Source organism: Eretmochelys imbricata, chromosome 11 (genome assembly GCF_965152235.1).
Source record: "Eretmochelys imbricata isolate rEreImb1 chromosome 11, rEreImb1.hap1, whole genome shotgun sequence".
Classification (NCBI taxonomy): domain Eukaryota; kingdom Metazoa; phylum Chordata; order Testudines; family Cheloniidae; genus Eretmochelys; species Eretmochelys imbricata.
In genome coordinates, this window is record NC_135582.1 from 17,330,377 (window position 1) to 17,348,872 (window position 18,496).

At 42.0% G+C, this 18,496-nt stretch overlaps 1 protein-coding gene across 1 annotated transcript in view; it reads right to left on the reverse strand.

Moving 5' to 3' along the window:
- The window catches only part of NCKAP5 (NCK associated protein 5), a 466,257-nt gene that overhangs the window by 106,146 nt on the left and 341,615 nt on the right, over positions 1 to 18,496 (reverse strand). Inside the window, exon 9 of the mRNA XM_077830371.1 lies at positions 8,008 to 8,127. Within this exon, the coding sequence (XP_077686497.1) occupies positions 8,008 to 8,127 (120 nt within the window). The remainder of the gene's footprint in view (positions 1 to 8,007; positions 8,128 to 18,496) is intronic.

The following is an 18,496-nucleotide window of genomic DNA, read 5'->3' on the forward strand; positions in this document are numbered from 1 at the left end:
ATCCCTTGGGGATGAATTTATTAAAGGGGGGGAACACAATATAGTAGAGAAGGTAGGAAAGAAGTAGGTAAAGTACAGGTAAGAGCTAATAAGGAACAATCACATGTTAAATCCCATTTAAGCATAACACATGAAGGCATGCAACTAAATATGGACAAAATGCACAGGTGCTTATATATAAATGCAAGAAATCTAAATACGAAAAGGGTGAACTAGAGACCTTAGCATTAAATGAGGATTTTGATATAACAGTCATTTCAGAAGCTTGGTGGAATAAGGATACTCAAAGGGACATGGTAATACTTGGGCACAAAATATATAGGACTGACACAGTAGGTATTGTTGGTGGGGGAGTGGTATTATAGGTTTTAAAAAAACATAGTCAAATAAGGTGAAAATCTTAAATGAATCAAACTATATCACAAATCTCTAGGGATAGAAATTCTGTGCTTCAATAATAAGAGTATAGCAGCAGAAATATACTGCCAACCACCTGCCCAGGATGCTGACGGTGATTGCGAAATGCTGAGAGAGGTAAGAGAGGCTACAGAACTAGAAAACACAATAATAAAGGGTGATTTCAACTATCCTTATATTTACTGGGTAAATGTCATCTAAGGGCATGTTGCAGAGATAAAATTTACAGACACCATGAATGATTTATTCTTGGAGAAGCTTGTCCTGGAACCCACAAGAGAACAGAAATTCTTAATTTAGTCCTAAGTAGAGCACAGGACCTGGTCTAAGAGGTAACTATAGTTGAACCACTCGGTAACAGTGACCATAAAGTAATTAAATTTAGCATCCTTGTAGAAGGGAAAATACCAGCTCAATCCACCACAATAACATTTAACTTTAAAAAGGGTAACTGTACAAGAATGAAGATGCTAGGTAGACAGAAATTAAAAAGAGCAGTCAGAAGGGTAAAACGTTGCAAGCAGCATGGAGAGCACTGAAAAACACCATAATAGGGACTCAGACTAAATGTATACCCCAAATAAAAAAAAACAGTGGGAGGACTACAAGAATTCCATGATGGTTAAACAAAATAATGCAAAAAAATGGAGGCTGCTAGTGGCAAAAAGGCATCCTTCAAAACTTGGAAGTCAAATCCTATTGAGGAAAATAGGATGGAGCACAAACTCTGGCAAGTGAAATGTAGAAGTATATTAAGGAAAGTCAAAAACGAATTTAAGAAGCAACTTGTTAAAGATGCAAAAACTAGCAGTAATTCTTTTTAAGTACATCAGAAGCAGGAAGTCTGCCAAGCAGGCAGTGGGGCCACTAGACTGCAAATGTGTTAAAGGTGCACTCAAGAAAGACAAGGCCAATACAGAGAAGCTAAATGAATTCTTTGCATCAGTCTTCACTGCAGGTGATGTGGGGGAGATACCAACATCAGAGTGATTCTTTTTGGGTGACAAAGTTGAAGTACTCACCCAAACTGATGTGTCAATAGAAGAGATTTTAGGAAAAAAAAATTATAAACTAAACAGTAATAAGTCACCAGGACCAGATGATCAAGGTGATAAAGTGTACTTAGATTTTCAAAAAGCCTTAACAAGGTCCTTCGGCAAAGGCTTCTAAGGAAACCAAGTAGACATGAGAGAAGAGGCCTTACTAATCTATTAGAATTCTTTGAGGAGGTCAACAAACATGGTGGACAAGAGTGATCCAGTGGACGTAGTGTATTTGGACTTTTAGAAAGCCTTTGACTAAGTCCCACACCAAAGCCTCTTAAGAAAAGTAAGCAGTCATGGATAACAGGGAAGTTCCTCTCATGGATCAGTAAATAGGTGAAAGATAGGAAACAAAGGGAAGGAATAAATGGTTGGTTTTCACAGTAGAGAGAGGTGAACAGCGGGGTTATACTGCAGGAATTTCAGAGCCTTGAAATGGCTGAAACTTAAAGTTACTGATCTTGTTCCTAAATATGCCTCTAGAGTGCAGATATGCATGAGGTGTGGTCTAGACAGTTGGCATGCTATCCAGTCTGAATTATGCAGCTTTCAGCACATATTGGTACAGTTATTTAAATGAATGGTTAACTGTTGACATCCTTTTCTACCAATATAAGATGATCTTTGGGTTTGTTTTCTCCTCCGCAATTGCTTACTTTTTGGAGTACCTACTAATTCTGCATATTCAACTGGTAGAAGCCAACGTAATGTCTCTTTTAACCATCTGTATTCAGAACATCATGATGTCTCAAGATATCTGAATGTAAGGTCAGATTCTGGACCATTCATTTCATCCACTTCTGTCAGGGCTTAAACAATTAATTGTCCTATCTTTCTTCACATGTATAATAATGTTGTTGGAGCAATTTACCCCTTTCTGCTAGGTTGATAACTATTTCCATCTAAGTAAGTGTATTTCCCTTCAAATACATATATTAGAGCACACTCTTCAAATAGTTATAGAAGTCAATACAAAAATAGTTAATACCTACATTAAGATGAGAATTTAGCAATCTGGCCACAGCAGTATGGACAAATTTTAGGTACACAATTAAGCAATACTGGAGATCCATGGAAAATGAATTATACTAATCCAGCCAAATGTACACAAGGCATAATTAGACATTTCAAAAGACTTCCTGCTTTGTTCTAGAGCTGCTAAAGTGATATTTGTAGAGATAGTGATAAAATGACAATTAAAAGAGAGTTTGGGAACAGAGCTGCCCTCGGTCTTACGATTAGTAATATTATTTTATACTTTCCACACTCTATGCAAATTTCACTATGTAGTTGATGTAGTATGATGAAATAAATCAAATCAATGAACAATACTACTACCACTTTGCACTTATTTAACACCTTTCACCCAAGGATCTCAAAGTGCTTTAATTACATCAATGATAGTAACTCTGTTTATGAAGAGATAGAACAACATTCTTGAGAGAATTCAGCTAACGAATTCATATATATGCACCTTCTCATTTAAAATTGTTATTTATTTATGCCTTTACTTGATTTTCATGGTATTACCAACAGGAGAGTGGGTTTGTGTGTGTGGGGGGGGGGGGGGGGGGGGGGGGGGGAGAGAGAAAACCTGGATTTGTGCTGGAAATGGCCCAACTTGACTATCATACACATTGTAAGGAGAGTGATCACTTTAGATAAGCTATTACCAGCAGGAGAGTGGGTGGGGGGAGAGAAAACCTTTTGTAGTGGTAAACACCCATTCTTCATGGTTTGTGTGTATAAGAAGATCTTCTGTACTTTCCACAGTATGCATCCGATGAAGTGAGCTGTAGCTCACGAAAGCTTATGCTCATATAAATTGGTTAGTCTCTAAGGTGCCACAAGTACTCCTTTTCTTTTTGCGAATACAGACTAACACGGCTGTTACTCTGAAACCTGTCATCTTTATACCAAACACTCACGTATCTGCCTCTCCACTCATTTAGTTTCTATGCACTGGCTTTGTCTTCCTTGAGTGCTCCTTTTCATCCAAGCTCAAATCTCAGCCTGTCTAACATTCCCTCCTGGTGTGTGGCTCACTGACAGAATATATGTAACATGGCTAGCTAAAACTGAGCTCCCGATCTTTCTTTCTATACTCTTCCCAAAAGGGCAGGTACTTTATTTCTCCTCCACCCCCACCCTCCTGCAGGGGGTCAACTGGACAGGAGCTCCATTAGTGCCACAGATCCTGGCCTTGGCTGTTGCTGCTTTTCAGGTGGTATTGAGTTGAAGGCACCTCCACAAGATCTCTTCCACAAAACTGTCCCAGTGGGTCAAGGAGAAGGATGGTTAGATAACAGCAAAAATTAGGTGCCTTAGACACTTGCTTATTTAGCCTACACCTAATGCCAACTCTATACATGACTTCCAGCAACAAGAAAGCATGTCTCTAGAGAATCTCAAAACAAACTCACCTTCCATACAAATTGGTGACGGAGCAGAGACTGAATTACCTCCGGCTCCCGGAAACTCTGGTCTTTTATGTCAGGGTTTGGGTTACTTAATCTTTTCAAGATAGGAATGAGATTTCCCCCGTGTGACATATACTGCCAGCAATGGACGCACCGAAATTTCAAGTGCCAAAGAATTAATGTAGCAATCTGCATAATCAAATCCCCCAGATAAACACAGTAATTTCTTGTTCAGTACTATCAGTCCCTTGGATTTAATGGATACTTATATTTATCCAAAATTCATGAAATGTAATACTTAATAACTGTTTTACAGTGAAGGCTTCTTAAAGTTGTCTTTTAAACCTCCCTTGCATGAAATTTGCTAAATCTGGAGTAATCAGTTTTTCTTTTTGATCTGTGTGCGAAACATGAGGGAAAACAGCATAGTGCATTCAGTATTATATAAGGAACATGTTCTGCACTCTAATTTAAATCACATCCTTAAATGATCACAGTGTGTTATGTTCTCCTCTTGTTTATAAACCAAACAGATTGTGAAGGCTTTGTTTAAAGTCAAATGCATTAAAATAACCTGTGATACTGGTGATTCATTATTCTGAAAAGCATTTAAGCTCACTGAGGCAAGATTTCAACACCACTGAAATGGAAGAAATCCATACTTTAATACAAATTTGGTAGGTCAAGAAATTCATATATAGTTTTTAAAGTACATTTAAATTTAGGTAAAAGAATTTACTCATGTCTGGTTGCAGAATAATCTGCTGGTAACATGCAATCAAGTCACTGGTGATAATGGTATACATGATAACTACAGAAGAAAACAACTAAGATTAACTCAATTTTCTTCTTCTTCTGCACTCACTTATTTCAAATTTGTAACTATTTAATTGTACACAGAATTTTAGGATGAGAGTTGTATGAAAATAACATTGTACTGCGTTGTATAAATCAACAATAAATAAATGATGATATTTTCACACATGTTTAAGTAAATGAGTAGCACAAGTACAACTGACTTTGAATAGGGCTTATGAGCCTTGGCTGCGATTTTCAAAATTCTCAGAGTTAGTCTCCTTTGAAAATCCCATCCCTAAATTATAGGACTCATGTTCCTAAGTCATTTAGATGCTTTTCAGAATTTATAAATGGGTACACAACATGTAAAGCAAATACAGTTATTGACCATATAATTTCTCTAAACTCAACTATATCTCTAGAGAATAATTCAACTGGGGAATAGTTCTTAGTAAATGAAGGTGGATCTGGGACTCCATTCTAAAACACACAGATCACACACCCTGCCTTAGAACAGTGTCCCCCAAAGGGTGGGTCTCGACCTACCAGTGGGTCATGCGAAGGTTCCAAATGGGTCACAGGTGGCAGATCACTTTCCACCATCCCCTACCTATCCCCCAAGGGTCTCCCCTCCGCATTAGGCCAGGATTAGGGTTGCGGTGTCAGGGTGGAGGGTGCATGTACATTATGGTGGGTCACCAAAAAAACACAAAACGCAGTTGGTAGGTTGCCTTAGTAAAATGTTTTGGAATGTTGACCAATATATGCTGGCTAGCATGTACATATATCATATTAGTCGTATGTATATTATCCACACCATAGATATATATTACTATGCATTAAGCACAAATATTATAGCAGTTATACAGACTAAACTAGCCTAGACCTTTACCATAATCCTGCCTATTCACTTATGCTGGTATCCCATAACATCGTGCATTAGTTGAAGTAAGCTTTGGCTTAAGTAGATAGGAAAGTTGTCAGGATAAGGGCATACGTGTATTTTACCCTAGCAAGAGATAGGGAGTTATTCCCATAGGCCAGTACTGGAATATCCCAAAGGAAGACGACAAGATATGATTGTTCTGACCTGGTACAAACCTAGAAGGTACCTTCAAACACCAGTACCTGGAATGCTAGTATCCAAAACAAAGATAAGGAAAGGAACAGAACAACAAGTTAATGAACTGGGACAAACTGATGGGCTGAATTTTAGTAACATGTAAAGAAATGTGTACCTTGTAAAATCATCTGATAAATACTACCAGCTGAAATGTGTAACTTTGGGAGCACACCGTCCGTGTAAGGTGAATGTGACAACGGTGCATAAGACAGCTTTCCAGAGACTGGTATTGTATAAAAACTATTTCCTGTACTATATTATTATTGGCTTATAGCAGTAAACCTGACTGACCTTGGTTATTTGGTCTATTGAGTATATTTCATAATGAACCAAAATGTGGTCAAAGAATTGATTATACAATTTATCAACAGAAACCACTGCCTTAGAACGTCCAGGTGCAGCTAAATGTGCAGAGATTCCTCTTGGAAGCTGCAAAGTGTCAACGCCACAAGTTTTGAGAGAGTTGTGGTCTCCTGGTTGCCTGTGTATGTAGAAGGGACCAGCAGAACATTTAAGCAACCACCCTTTCAAATAATTATGGTGTTTGGCCCCAACTCAAGAAAGCATTGTGATTCAGGCATGTATTTAAGTACACACTTGAGTACATTCCTGAATAGGGGTAACTTAAGCAAGTGCTTAAGAGCTTTTCTGAATCTGGGTTTAAGAGTATAATCCAAAGTGTCCATTAATGTGGCAACCCCGATGGCAGACATATTATTAGTTGCCTAATCTAGCAGAATTCAGAAATATCATTTGGAAATATCTCTTTGAAAATCTTAAAGTCTCAGATGATGAATTAGATTCCATTGGGCAAATTAATTTAGAAAATGAGTTAAATTTTGGTAATTCTCAAATTTACTGTTCTGTTTTTCTGCAAAAAAAATATTTGACACTGATTATCGTTATCAGAAGTCCATCATTGTCTGAAATACAGTGACACTCTTCTTTTGATTTTTCACAAGGGCTCAAAATACGTTGATGACCTAGTTCAGTTGCTCATCAGCAGTACATTTTGCTGTCAGATTGGCGACATGGAGTTTAGGAATAACAGTGATTCCCCTTCTCACTTGGCCAATAAAGACTAAGCAGTGAAGTCAGAAAAATTCTGCAGATATGAAGAGCCTGCCTGCTAAACCATGGAGAGGCAACAAGGATAAATGTTACAAATTCATACAAGCTGGAAATAAAAAGACTTACTAGATCGACTCCTTCCTGCTACCAATGCAAGTTCATTCTTTTCAGTATATTCCATAGCACTTGGTGCAGTCCAATTTCAAATAACTTTAATCATAGGACTGACACCAGTTCCTTTGAGAAGATATACGACATCCTAAGGGCCAAATTTCATCATCATATACATGTGTGGAACACCTGGTGATTTCCATAAGAGTTTCATTCATGCTCTTACATAGGCCAAATTCCGTACTGTCATGTACCTTTCTTTGATCTCAGTGGCAACTGTATACACACAAAGGGCAGAATTTGAACCATCTTTAAGCAGTTTCTCAATCTCAACCTAAAGTTACCTTCATTTAATTTCATCCCAGCTCATGGTCAGATTTTTGCTGCTAGGCACTTCTAATGGGAAGGGGAACAAAGAATAATAGGGAAGATAAAAATAAAATCATATTAAGGGAAATGCCACATCAAAAGAAAATCTGAAGCCTTCCTGATTTTTCCAAAATAACAAGGAAGAATGGGAAACAGGTCACTCTACATCTGAGTTCTTGACTGTCTTGTCCCAGAAAAGGTAAAAAAAAATATTGCTCTGGGTCTATGTAATATATTGAGTCACTACAGCAAACATGGAGAAAGCTAAATAGACTGTTTTCCTTCTCACAGAAAATTATGCTTTGTTTACCATCAAATGGAATATTATGGAATTATGTATCCACAATTTTTGCCCCCCAAGAGGAATAATGAACCCATATGTGATCCCATTTATCATCCTGAGGAGGCACCTCAAAAAGTAACTTATTCCTCAGATATACTTCTCTCTCCACATCTGCACATAATGCGCAGCTAAAGTTTGGTGGTGTACACTTTCAATTTCAATGCCATCAGATGATAGATAGATTTTCTTCTAATATATTATGTCTATCAGTTGTTACTTCTTGCTTGCTAACATTTTCTTAAGAAGATTAATATTATGTAAATGTACTGAACTTAAATTTAGCAGATTCTAGAGGCAAAGGTTTCTTCCTACCTGGAGAAGGAGGTCAGAAGCTGGTTTGACCCTTTGTTGGAAAAGCATACTTAGCATTCGATTCTGTTGTTCCAAATCAAAAACTCTTGTTTTCAGCTTTACACATTCTTCCCTCAGATCCTACAGCACAGGAGAAAATAGGAGGATTGAGGAAAAATGCAATGAAACTCTTGAAAATGCTTTATGGAATAGGAGGCTTCAGAAGAGAAAAATGAGCAAAATTTTCAAAATAGCACAAATAAATCAGAAAAAAAGATACTATGCCATTTCCCTGATTATTTGCTCATCAAAAGATAATATTTAAAATGCATGAAATCAGAAATATTAGTTACGGTACATATACTTTTGGAGTGCGATGTCAGTTAAGCCTTAGCAGCAGTGTGATTCAGTGTATCGATATGGTCATAAAATCAATCAGAAAACATAAGAATAATTATGTTTTCATAGAGCTGGACTGTGTCTTTAAGCACAGCCCTAAAATACCATGCAGTGCTTTGTAAGCTACACCATTATAGAAGTAGACCAAGGAGGCATTATACCTTGGAGATGCTCCTCCAAAATCCCCTCCCTTCCCTGTTTCTGCTTGCTCTGGAGTAGTACCAAGAGCAAAGTATACCACTACGCATGCTGGCTCAGCTGTGCTGACTGTTGCATCAGGAAGGGGGGGAAGCTTGGCTCTTCACTTTCCATTCCTCTTCCTGTCCACAAGCTGCGGACTAGCTACTCTAGGGGTATGTCTACACTACAGAATAAGGTCGAATTTATAGAAGTCGGTTTTTTAGAAATCGGTTTTATATATTCGAGTGTGTGTGTCCCCACAGAAAATGCTCTAAGTGCATTAAATGCAGTAACTCGGCGGAGTGCTTCCACAGTACCGAGGCTAGTGTCGACTTGCGGAGCTTTGCACTGTGGGTAGCTATCCCACAGTTCCCGCAGTCTCCGCTGCCCATTGGAATTCTGGGTTGAGATCCCAATGCCTGATGGGGCTAAAACATTGTCGCGGGTGGTTCTGGGTACATATCGTCAGGCCCCCCTTCCCTCCCTCCCTCCGTGAAAGCAAGGGCAGACAATCGTTTCGCGCCTTTTTTCCTGAGTTACCTGTGCAGACGCCATACCACGGCAAGCATGGAGCCCGCTCAGGTAACCGTCACAGTATGTCTACTGGGTGCTGGCAGACACGGTACTGCATTGCTACACAGTAGCAGCAACCCATTGCCTTCTGGCAGCAGACGGTGCAGTACGACTGGTAGCCGTCCTCGTCGTGTCCGAGGTGCTCCTGGCCACGTCGGCTGGGAGTGCCTGGGCAGACATGGGCGCAGGGACTAAAGTTGGAGTGACTTGACCAGGTCATTCTCTTTAGTCCTGCAGTCAGTCCTATTGAACTGTCTTATGGTGAGCAGGCAGGCGATACGGATTGCTAGCAGTCGTACTGTACCATCTTCTGCCGGGCAGGCAAGAGATGAGGATGGCTAGCAGTCGTACTGTACCATCTTCTGCCGAGCAGCCATGAGATGTGGATGGCATGCAGTCCTTCTGCACCGTCTGCTGCCAGCCAAAGATGTAAAAGATAGATGGAGTGGATCAAAACAAGAAATAGACCAGATTTGTTTTGTACTCATTTGTTTCCCCCCTCCCCTGTCTAGGGGACTCATTCCTCTAGGTCACACTGCAGTCACTCACAGAGAAGGTGCAGCGAGGTAAATCTAGCCATATATCAATCAGAGGCCAGGCTAACCTCCTTGTTCCAATAAGAACAATAACTTAGGTGCACCATTTCTTATTGGAACCCTCCATGAAGTCCTGCCTGAAATACTCCTTGATGTAAAGCCACCCCCTTTGTTGATTTTAGCTCCCTGAAGCCAACCCTGTAAGCCGTGTCGTCAGTTGCCCCTCCCTCCATCAGAGCAACGGCAGACAATCGTTCCGCGCCTTTTTTCTGTGCGGATGCCATACCAAGGCAAGCATGGAGGCCGCTCAGCTCACGTTAGCAATTAGGAGCACATTAAACACCACACGCGTTATCCAGCAGTATATGCAGCACCAGAACCTGGCAAAGCGATACCGGGCGAGGAGGCGACGTCAGTGCGGTCACGTGAGTGATCAGGACATGGACACAGATTTCTCTGAAAGCATGGGCCCCGCCAGCGCATGCATCATGGTGCTAATGGGGCAGGTTCATGCTGTGGAATGCCGATTCTGGGCTCGGGAAACAAGCACAGACTGGTGGGACCGCATAGTGTTGCAGGTCTGGGACGATTCGCAGTGGCTGCGAAACTTTCGCATGCGTAAGGGCACTTTCATGGAACTTTGTGACTTGCTTTTCCCTGCCCTGAGGTGCAAGAATACCAAGATGAGAGCAGCCCTCACAGTTGAGAAGCGAGTGGCGATAGCCCTGTGGAAGCTTGCAACGCCAGACAGCTACCGGTCAGTTGGGAATCAATTTGGAGTGGGCAAATCTACTGTGGGGGCTGCTGTGATGCAAGTAGCCCACGCAATCAAAGATCTGCTGATATCAAGGGTAGTGACCCTGGGAAATGTGCAGGTCATAGTGGATGGCTTTGCTGCAATGGGATTCCCTAACTGTGGTGGGGCCATAGACGGAACCCATATCCCTATCTTGGCACTGGAGCACCAAGCCGGCGAGTACATAAACCGCAAGGGGTACTTTTCAATAGTGCTGCGAGCTCTGGTGGATCACAAGGGACGTTTCACCAACATCAATGTGGGATGGCCGGGAAAGGTACATGACGCTCACATCTTCAGGAACTCTGGTCTGTTTCAAAAGCTGCAGGAAGGGACTTTATTCCCAGACCAGAAAGTAACTGTTGGGGATGTTGAAATGCCTATAGTTATCCTTGGGGACCCAGCCTACCCCTTAATGCCATGGCTCATGAAGCCGTACACAAGAAGCCTGGACAGTAGTCAGGAGCTGTTCAACTACAGGCTGAGCAAGTGCAGAATGGTGGTAGAATGTGCATTTGGACGTTTAAAGGTGCGCTGGCGCAGTTTACTGACTCACTTAGACCTCAGCGAAACCAATATTTCCACTGTTATTACTGCTTGCTGTGTGCTCCACAATATCTGTGAGAGTAAGGGGGAGACGTTTATGGCAGGGTGGGAGGTTGAGGCAAATCGCCTGGCTGCTGGTTATGCGCAGCCAGACACCAGGGCGGTTAGAAGAGCCCAGGAGGGCGCCATACGCATCAGAGAAGCTTTGAAAACCAGTTTCATGACTGGTCAGGCTACGTTGTGAAAGTTCTGTTTGTTTCTCCTTGATGAAACCCCCCGCCCCTTGGTTCACTCTACTTCCCTGTAAGCTAACCACCCTCCCCTCCTCCCTTCGATCACCGCTTGCAGAGGCAATAAAGTCATTGTTGCTTCACATTTATGCATTCTTTATTCACTCATCACACAAATAGGGGGATGACTACCAAGGTAGCCCAGGAGGGGTGGTGGAGGGGGGAAGGAAAATGCCACACAGCACTTTAAAAGTTTACAACTTTAAAATTTATTGAATGCCAGCCTTCTTTTTTTTGGGCAATCCTCTGTGGCGGAATGGCTGGTTGGCTGGTGGCCCCCCCACCGCGTTCTTGGGCGTCTGGGTGTGGAGGCTATGGAACTTGGGGAGGAGGGCGGTTGGTTACACAGGGGCTGTAGTGGCAGTCTGTGCTCCAGCTGCCTTTGCTGCAGCTCAACCATACACTGGAGCATACTGGTTTGGTCCTCCAGCAGCCTCAGCATTGAATCCTGCCTCCTCTCATCACGCTGCCGCCACATTTGAGCTTCAGCCCTCTCTTCAGCCCGCCACTTACTCTCTTCAGCCCGCCACCTCTCCTCCCGGTCATTTTGTGCTTTCCTGCACTCTGACATTATTTGCCTCCACGCATTCGTCTGTGCTCTGTCAGTGTGGGAGGACAGCATTAGCTCGGAGAACATTTCATCGCGAGTGCGTTTTTTTTTCTTTCTAAGCTTCACTAGCCTCTGGGAAGGAGAAGATCCTGTGATCATTGAAACACGTGCAGCTGGTGGAGAAAAAAAAGGGACAGCGGTATTTAAAAAGACACATTTTATAAAACAGTGGCTACACTCTTTCAGGGTAAACCTTGCTGTTAACATTACATACATAGCACATGTGCTTTCGTTACAAGGTTGCATTTTGCCTCCCCCCACCGCGTGGCTACCCCCTCAACCCTCCCCCTCCCCGTGGCTAACAGCGGGGAACATTTCTGTTTAGCCACAGGCAAACAGCCCAGCAGGAATGGGCTCCTCTGAGTGTCCCCTGAAGAAAAGCACTCTATTTCAACCAGGTGACCATGAATTATATCTCATTCTCCTGAGGATAACACAGAGAGATAAAGAACGGATGTTGTTTGAACGCCAGCAAACATACACTGCAATGCTTTGTTGTACAATGATTCCTGAGTACGTGTTACTGGCCTGGAGTGGTAAAGTGTCCTACCATGAAGGACGCAATAAGGCTGCCCTCCCCGGAAACCTTTTGCAAAGGCTTTGGGAGTACACCCAGGAGAGCCGCGAATGCCAGGGCAAAGTAATCCTTTCACATGCTTGCTTTTAAACCATGTATAGTATTTTAAAAGGTACACTCACCGGAGGTCCCTTCTCCGCCTGCTGGGTCCAGGAGGCAGCCTTGGGTGGGTTCGGGGGGTACTGGCTCCAGGTCCAGGGTGAAAAACAGTTCCTGGCTGTCGGGGAAACCGGTTTCTCCGCTTGCTTGCTGTGAGCTATCTACAACCTCATCATCATCTTCTTCGTCCCCAAAACCTGCTTCCGTATTGCCTCCATCTCCATTGAAGGAGTCAGACAACACGGCTGGGGTAGTGGTGGCTGAACCCCCTAAAATGGCATGCAGCTCATCGTAGAAGCGGCATGTTTGGGGCTCTGACCCGGAGCGGCCGTTCGCCTCTCTGGTTTTCTGGTAGGCTTGCCTCAGCTCCTTCAGTTTCACACGGCACTGATTTGGGTCCCTGTTATGGCCTCTGTCCTTCATGCCCTGGGAGATTTTGACAAAGGTTTTGGCATTTCGAAAACTGGAACGGAGTTCTGATAGCATGGATTCCTCTCCCCATACAACGATCAGATCCCGTACCTCCCGTTCGGTCCATGCTGGAGCTCTTTTGCGATTCTGGGACTCCATCATGGTCACCTCTGCTGATGAGCTCTGCATGGTCACCTGCAGCTTGCCACGCTGGCCAAACAGGAAATGAGATTCAAAAGTTCTCGGTTCTTTTCCTGTCTACCTGGCCAGTGCATCTGAGTTGAGAGTGCTGTCCAGAGCGGTCACAATGGAGCACTCTGGGATAGCTCCTGGAGGCCAATACCGTCAAATTGTGTCCACAGTACCCCAAATTCGAGCCGGCAAGGCCGATTTAAGCGCTAATCCACTTGTCAGGGGTGGAGTAAGGAAATCCATTTTAAGAGCCCTTTAAGTCAAAATAAAGGGCTTCATCGTGTGGACGGGTGCAGGTTTACATCGATTTAATGCTGCTAAATTCGATCTAAAGTCCTAGTGTAGACCAGGGCTTGGGGTGGTTTGGCCACAGACAGAGGTTGATGAGCCTACTACAGCCTTGGCTGAGGAAGCTCATCCCAAGTTTTAAAGGTTTACCTAGTTCAGTTGCCAATAAGGGCTATCACTTGTAACCTTATGACCCTGGATGGGTTGTCTGCAGCTGAGATTGTACTTGGGATCTCTGGTTCTTAAAGCATGAAGCCCTTCTGTCCAGGTCAATTAGCCAAAGGTTGCAGGTTCATTAACCTTTACCTTTCGCCCAGTCACCTGTAGAAGGGGACAGAGTGCCAATTTGTGTGGGCTACACCCACTCCCAAGGGCTCGCACAGGGTTGTAAAAATGATTCTCATTCCCCTTTATCCCCTTAGGCGGCCACAAAGTCCAAATCACAGTTCATAACAGAGTGAACAGAGGTCTGATAAACTGAAGCAGAGTATGGGTTTTTTTTTTAAATATACCCAGCATGATTCCATACCATACACTATTTCAGCTGTCAAATTTGATGATGCAGTTTTGTAACTGAAGGGACCTACGATAACTTTTTAAAGAGAAGCTGCTGTGTAATTTAGCCAAATAATTTTATCTACTTTACAATTGTTATAGTCTTAAGATTTTTAGAAAATGTCTATCACCTCAGCATCTAAGACCCCAGCAAAGCACTTCAAGCATTGCTTAAGTTTAAATACATGAGTAGGCCTACCGAAATTAAGCATGTGCTTAAGTGCTTTGCTGGACTCAGGCTTAAGTGCAGATCCTAAAAGTTTGTTTTTTTTGCAGTCTCCATTCTGCTAGCAAAATATGAATCAAAATAAAGCACTCAACGATACCCAGTGTTTATGTAAGAACTGTTTTATGTTCTACTTCTGCAGCAGAGCCTGCTACCCAGATAGCTAAAGGAACATAACCTAACGAATGCTTTATTCTCAGAGCTACAGTGGCATCTTTGATGCTGGTGGTACACAATCCATGAAATAAACGTTAGCCATCTTGGTGGTTATTCCACCACAATTACAAAGGTCAGGGGGAATCAATGCAGGCACATTTATTCCCACAAAAAGCATAACCACTCTTCTCAGTTTTTTTTAAATTTAGAACAGCTGCTACCCACTGGCACTGCCTAACTGGTGGAGAAACAGGCCTCTTGCTTCCAATATGCTTTGTCCATCAATATCATTGTCATAAATATTAAGGGAAGGGTAAACCCCTTTGAAATCCCTCCTGGCCAGGGGAAAGCTCCTCTCACCTGTAAAGGGTTAAGAAACTAAAGGTAACCTCGCTGGCACCTGACCAAAATGACCAATGAGGAGACAAGATACTTTCAAAAGCTGGGAGCAGGGAGAGAAACAAAGGGTCTCTGTCTGTCTTTATGCTGTCTTTGCCGGGGATAGACCAGGAATGGAGTCTTAGAACTTTTGGTAAGTAATCTAGCTAGGTATGTGTTAGATTATGATTTCTTTAAATGGCTGAGAAAAGAATTGTGCTGAATAGAATAACTATTTCTGTCTGTGTATCTTTTTTGTAACTTAAGGTTTTGCCTAGAGGGGTTCTCTATGTTTTGAATCTAATTACCCTGTAAGGTATCTACCATCCTGATTTTACAGAGGTGATTTCTTTACTTCTATTTACTCCTATTTCTATTAAAAGTCTTCTTGTAAGAAAACTGAATGCTTTTTCATTGTTCTCAGATCCAAGGGTTTGGGTCTGGAGTCACCTATGCAAATTGGTGAGGCTTTTTATCCAACATTTCCCAGGAAAGGGGGGGTGCAAGTGTTGGGAGGATTGTTCATTGTTCTTAAGATCCAAGGGTCTGGGTCTGTAGTCACCTAGGCAAATTGGTGAGGCTTTTTACCAAACCTTGTCCAGGAAGTGGGGTGCAAGGTTTTGGGAAGTAATTGGGGGGAAAGACGTTTCCAAACAGCTCTTCCCCAGTAACCAGTATTTGTTTGATGGTGGTAGCGGCCAATCCCAGGACAAAGGGTGGAATATTTTGTACCTTGGGGAAGTTTTGACCTAAGCTGGTAAAGATAAGCTTAGGAGGTTTTCATGCAGGTCCCCACATCTGTACCCTAGCGTTCAGAGTGGGGGAGGAACCTTGACAATCATTAACAATGTATTGACCTGCAAAGGTGCATGAACCTGATGAAGTAGCAGCTCAGAGTGGGCAATTATAGTCAGAAGTAACCAAAGTGCCTGTCTACATCAGTGCCAGTTCTTATCTAAAGTGTACTGTAGCCGGCACAGAGAATACAAAAGAGGTCACCACACAATGAGAAAATCTTGCCCCAAGACCATTGCAAACATGCTGAAATATCTTTAGTTACAGAGGTATCACTGGATGAATTATGAAGTTATTTCCCCGGATACATTACCAGGATAGTGCTTATTTTAAGTGGTTCTAAAGCTGTCCAAGTTCTATATGTGGTGCCTTCTAAAATGACGAGGCAATGATATCTATTTGAGGTGTAGTGAAATCCTAAAGATTTAATTCTCTGAGTGAAAACCCCTGCTAAAAACTCTCATCTATTACCTTATATGGGACAGTGTTTCTCGTCAGGGGAAGCACAACACCAAAGCTCCTCTTTACATGGCTTTCACAAATTATCAAAGAAATTAAAACTGAGACCTAGCTGCTACAATGAAGTTTAAATACTGAGTTCACTGAAGAGGAAAAACGCTTCATGGGAACTGACAATTTAAAACAACACTGCAGACATAGCAATATTGCCTCTCAAACCTTTCCTTTTAAGAGCTAAACATTGGAATTTTATATCCCTCCAACTTCAGACTTTTTGCTCAAGAGCAAGAGTAAAATTCTGGCATGTTACCAACCAAGATGCAGTAAACTGTTCCAACACTAATGCCATTCACAGTAAGGTGAAAAAAAGCACTAACAGGAAATTAACATAAGAATATTTATGTAAAGTAGCAATGCCTGGTTATATTAAATCAAAATAGTAAAATGATCAGTAGGCATGTTGTGTAATAATTAACAAAACCTGAAGTATCTCATTATGCACATTCCTGAATGTAGGACTAATGGGTATTAAAAAAGCCATACCACAAATATCTATCTCAGGACTGCAGTATCTGAGTGTCTCACAATCTTTAAGGTGTTTATCCTTACAACACCCACTGCACTATTCCTCGATACCAGAACTATTTTTCCCCCAGCTGGGAAATGATGCCTTTCCTTCAAATTCTGGAAATCCACTGCCTTTCCTTTGAATCCATTTCCTCTGTTGTAATGCTCAGTTCCTGTCCACAAATTCACCATATACAGCACTGAAGGTCACCTGTAGCACCAGATAACAGGTGGCAAGATTTAAAAAATCAGAAAGGGAAAAATTAAATGATCACGCGGATCCTAGAGCAGAGAATGTGGGTCAGCACTTTCCTGAAAGGACTCAAGTGTAGCAGGGTGACAAGCAAAGGTCAGATCTATGGATCACTCAGCAATTCCATTATGCACTATAACTCCGATGTTACAATGTTGATCCAGATCTTAAGGAAAACTTAGACCCAAGCACGCAGCTGCACTTTCTCAACTGGGCACTAGGGATCTCTGGAGAGGCGATGGAAACCTCACACCGGCTGCAGAGATATTCCAGCAGTTTATTCCAGCCTTCTGTCTGGAGCCTGCTTCTAGGGTGTTAGCACAACCAATTGAAGGGAAACGCTCTCTAGCAGCAGTTCCCCACTGCCTACCTTTTCCCCAGGCCCCTTCCCATGTGTTGCCACAGAGCAAACCCCAGCAGTGGTAGGTTACAAGCAGTGCAGGGGATGTCACCTCCTGTGTGGAGCTTCAAATACTGCCTCCCTCTTTACCCAGGGGAATTACCCAGGTTTAATTCTGCCACATAGAGTTAAGCCATCCATGGATACATGAAGAATGATGGTTGATGATCTACACAGAAATCAATGGGACTGTGCAACAAACACCAACAAACACACAAAACATATTTTGTGGGTTTGTCTCAAAATCATTTGCTGATTATCTGACTTCTCAGATTTTCCAGAGGTAAAACCTGCTATTTGTAAGTGGGGAGAAAAACGCAAACAAATTTTCTGCATAAAAAGATGAAATTTTGCTCTGGGGCTAATTCAGGAAAATTCCCAATTTCACATATTTTCTGCAAGTGCCTGGTAAAAAGCCGGCCATATCAGAGTAATTCAATATGTATTATAACAAATGATATACTCCAAAAGTGCACATTTAAGACTGTAATTCCATCTCAAGGTTTCAATGACATTGATAAATCACTCAAGCTTTGCTCTCTCAGTTTATCTCATCAGAATTCCTCAGTGGAATCACAGTCTTCTCATATACTGGTGGGTATACAGTACTTTATCCCTTACATTACAGCATGTACTTAATTTGAACAAAAATTAGCCCTTGCTGAGCAATTTCAAATTCACAATAAAACATACCCAATATAGGTTACCGTGCAATATTACTCTTCTTGAATCTTTGAAAGCTCTCAGCTTGTCTTCATGCCTCACTATGCCCCAGAGGTGTGTTATCTCACTGTGGCATGACTTGATGTGTCTTGCTGCTTAGCTGCAGTATGGTAGATTTATCTGTTTACTAGTTATTACCTTGCTTTGTATAACTACTACCTTTTGTGATTGACCTGAAGAGTCCAATTTCCTACACTATTGTTTCCCTCTCCTTTCTTATAAATGATCTCAGTATGAACAGAGGTAGGAGTACTGTAACAGTTAACATTCATTAGCATTTAGAAGAGTACCCTCTCCATTTCATGGACATTAAATTAGCTGGTATTACTCAGCAGTTGGTAAGCAGCTGTTAAATCCCATCAATACTCAGCAAATTACTTTATTAAATGTATTTAAATCCATTTTTATTATATCTGTACAAACTCCACAGTTCCTACAAGTTTGGGTGGGTCCATTATTGGGAAAGTATATTGTCATAAAAAAATCTGACTCTCAGTGCAA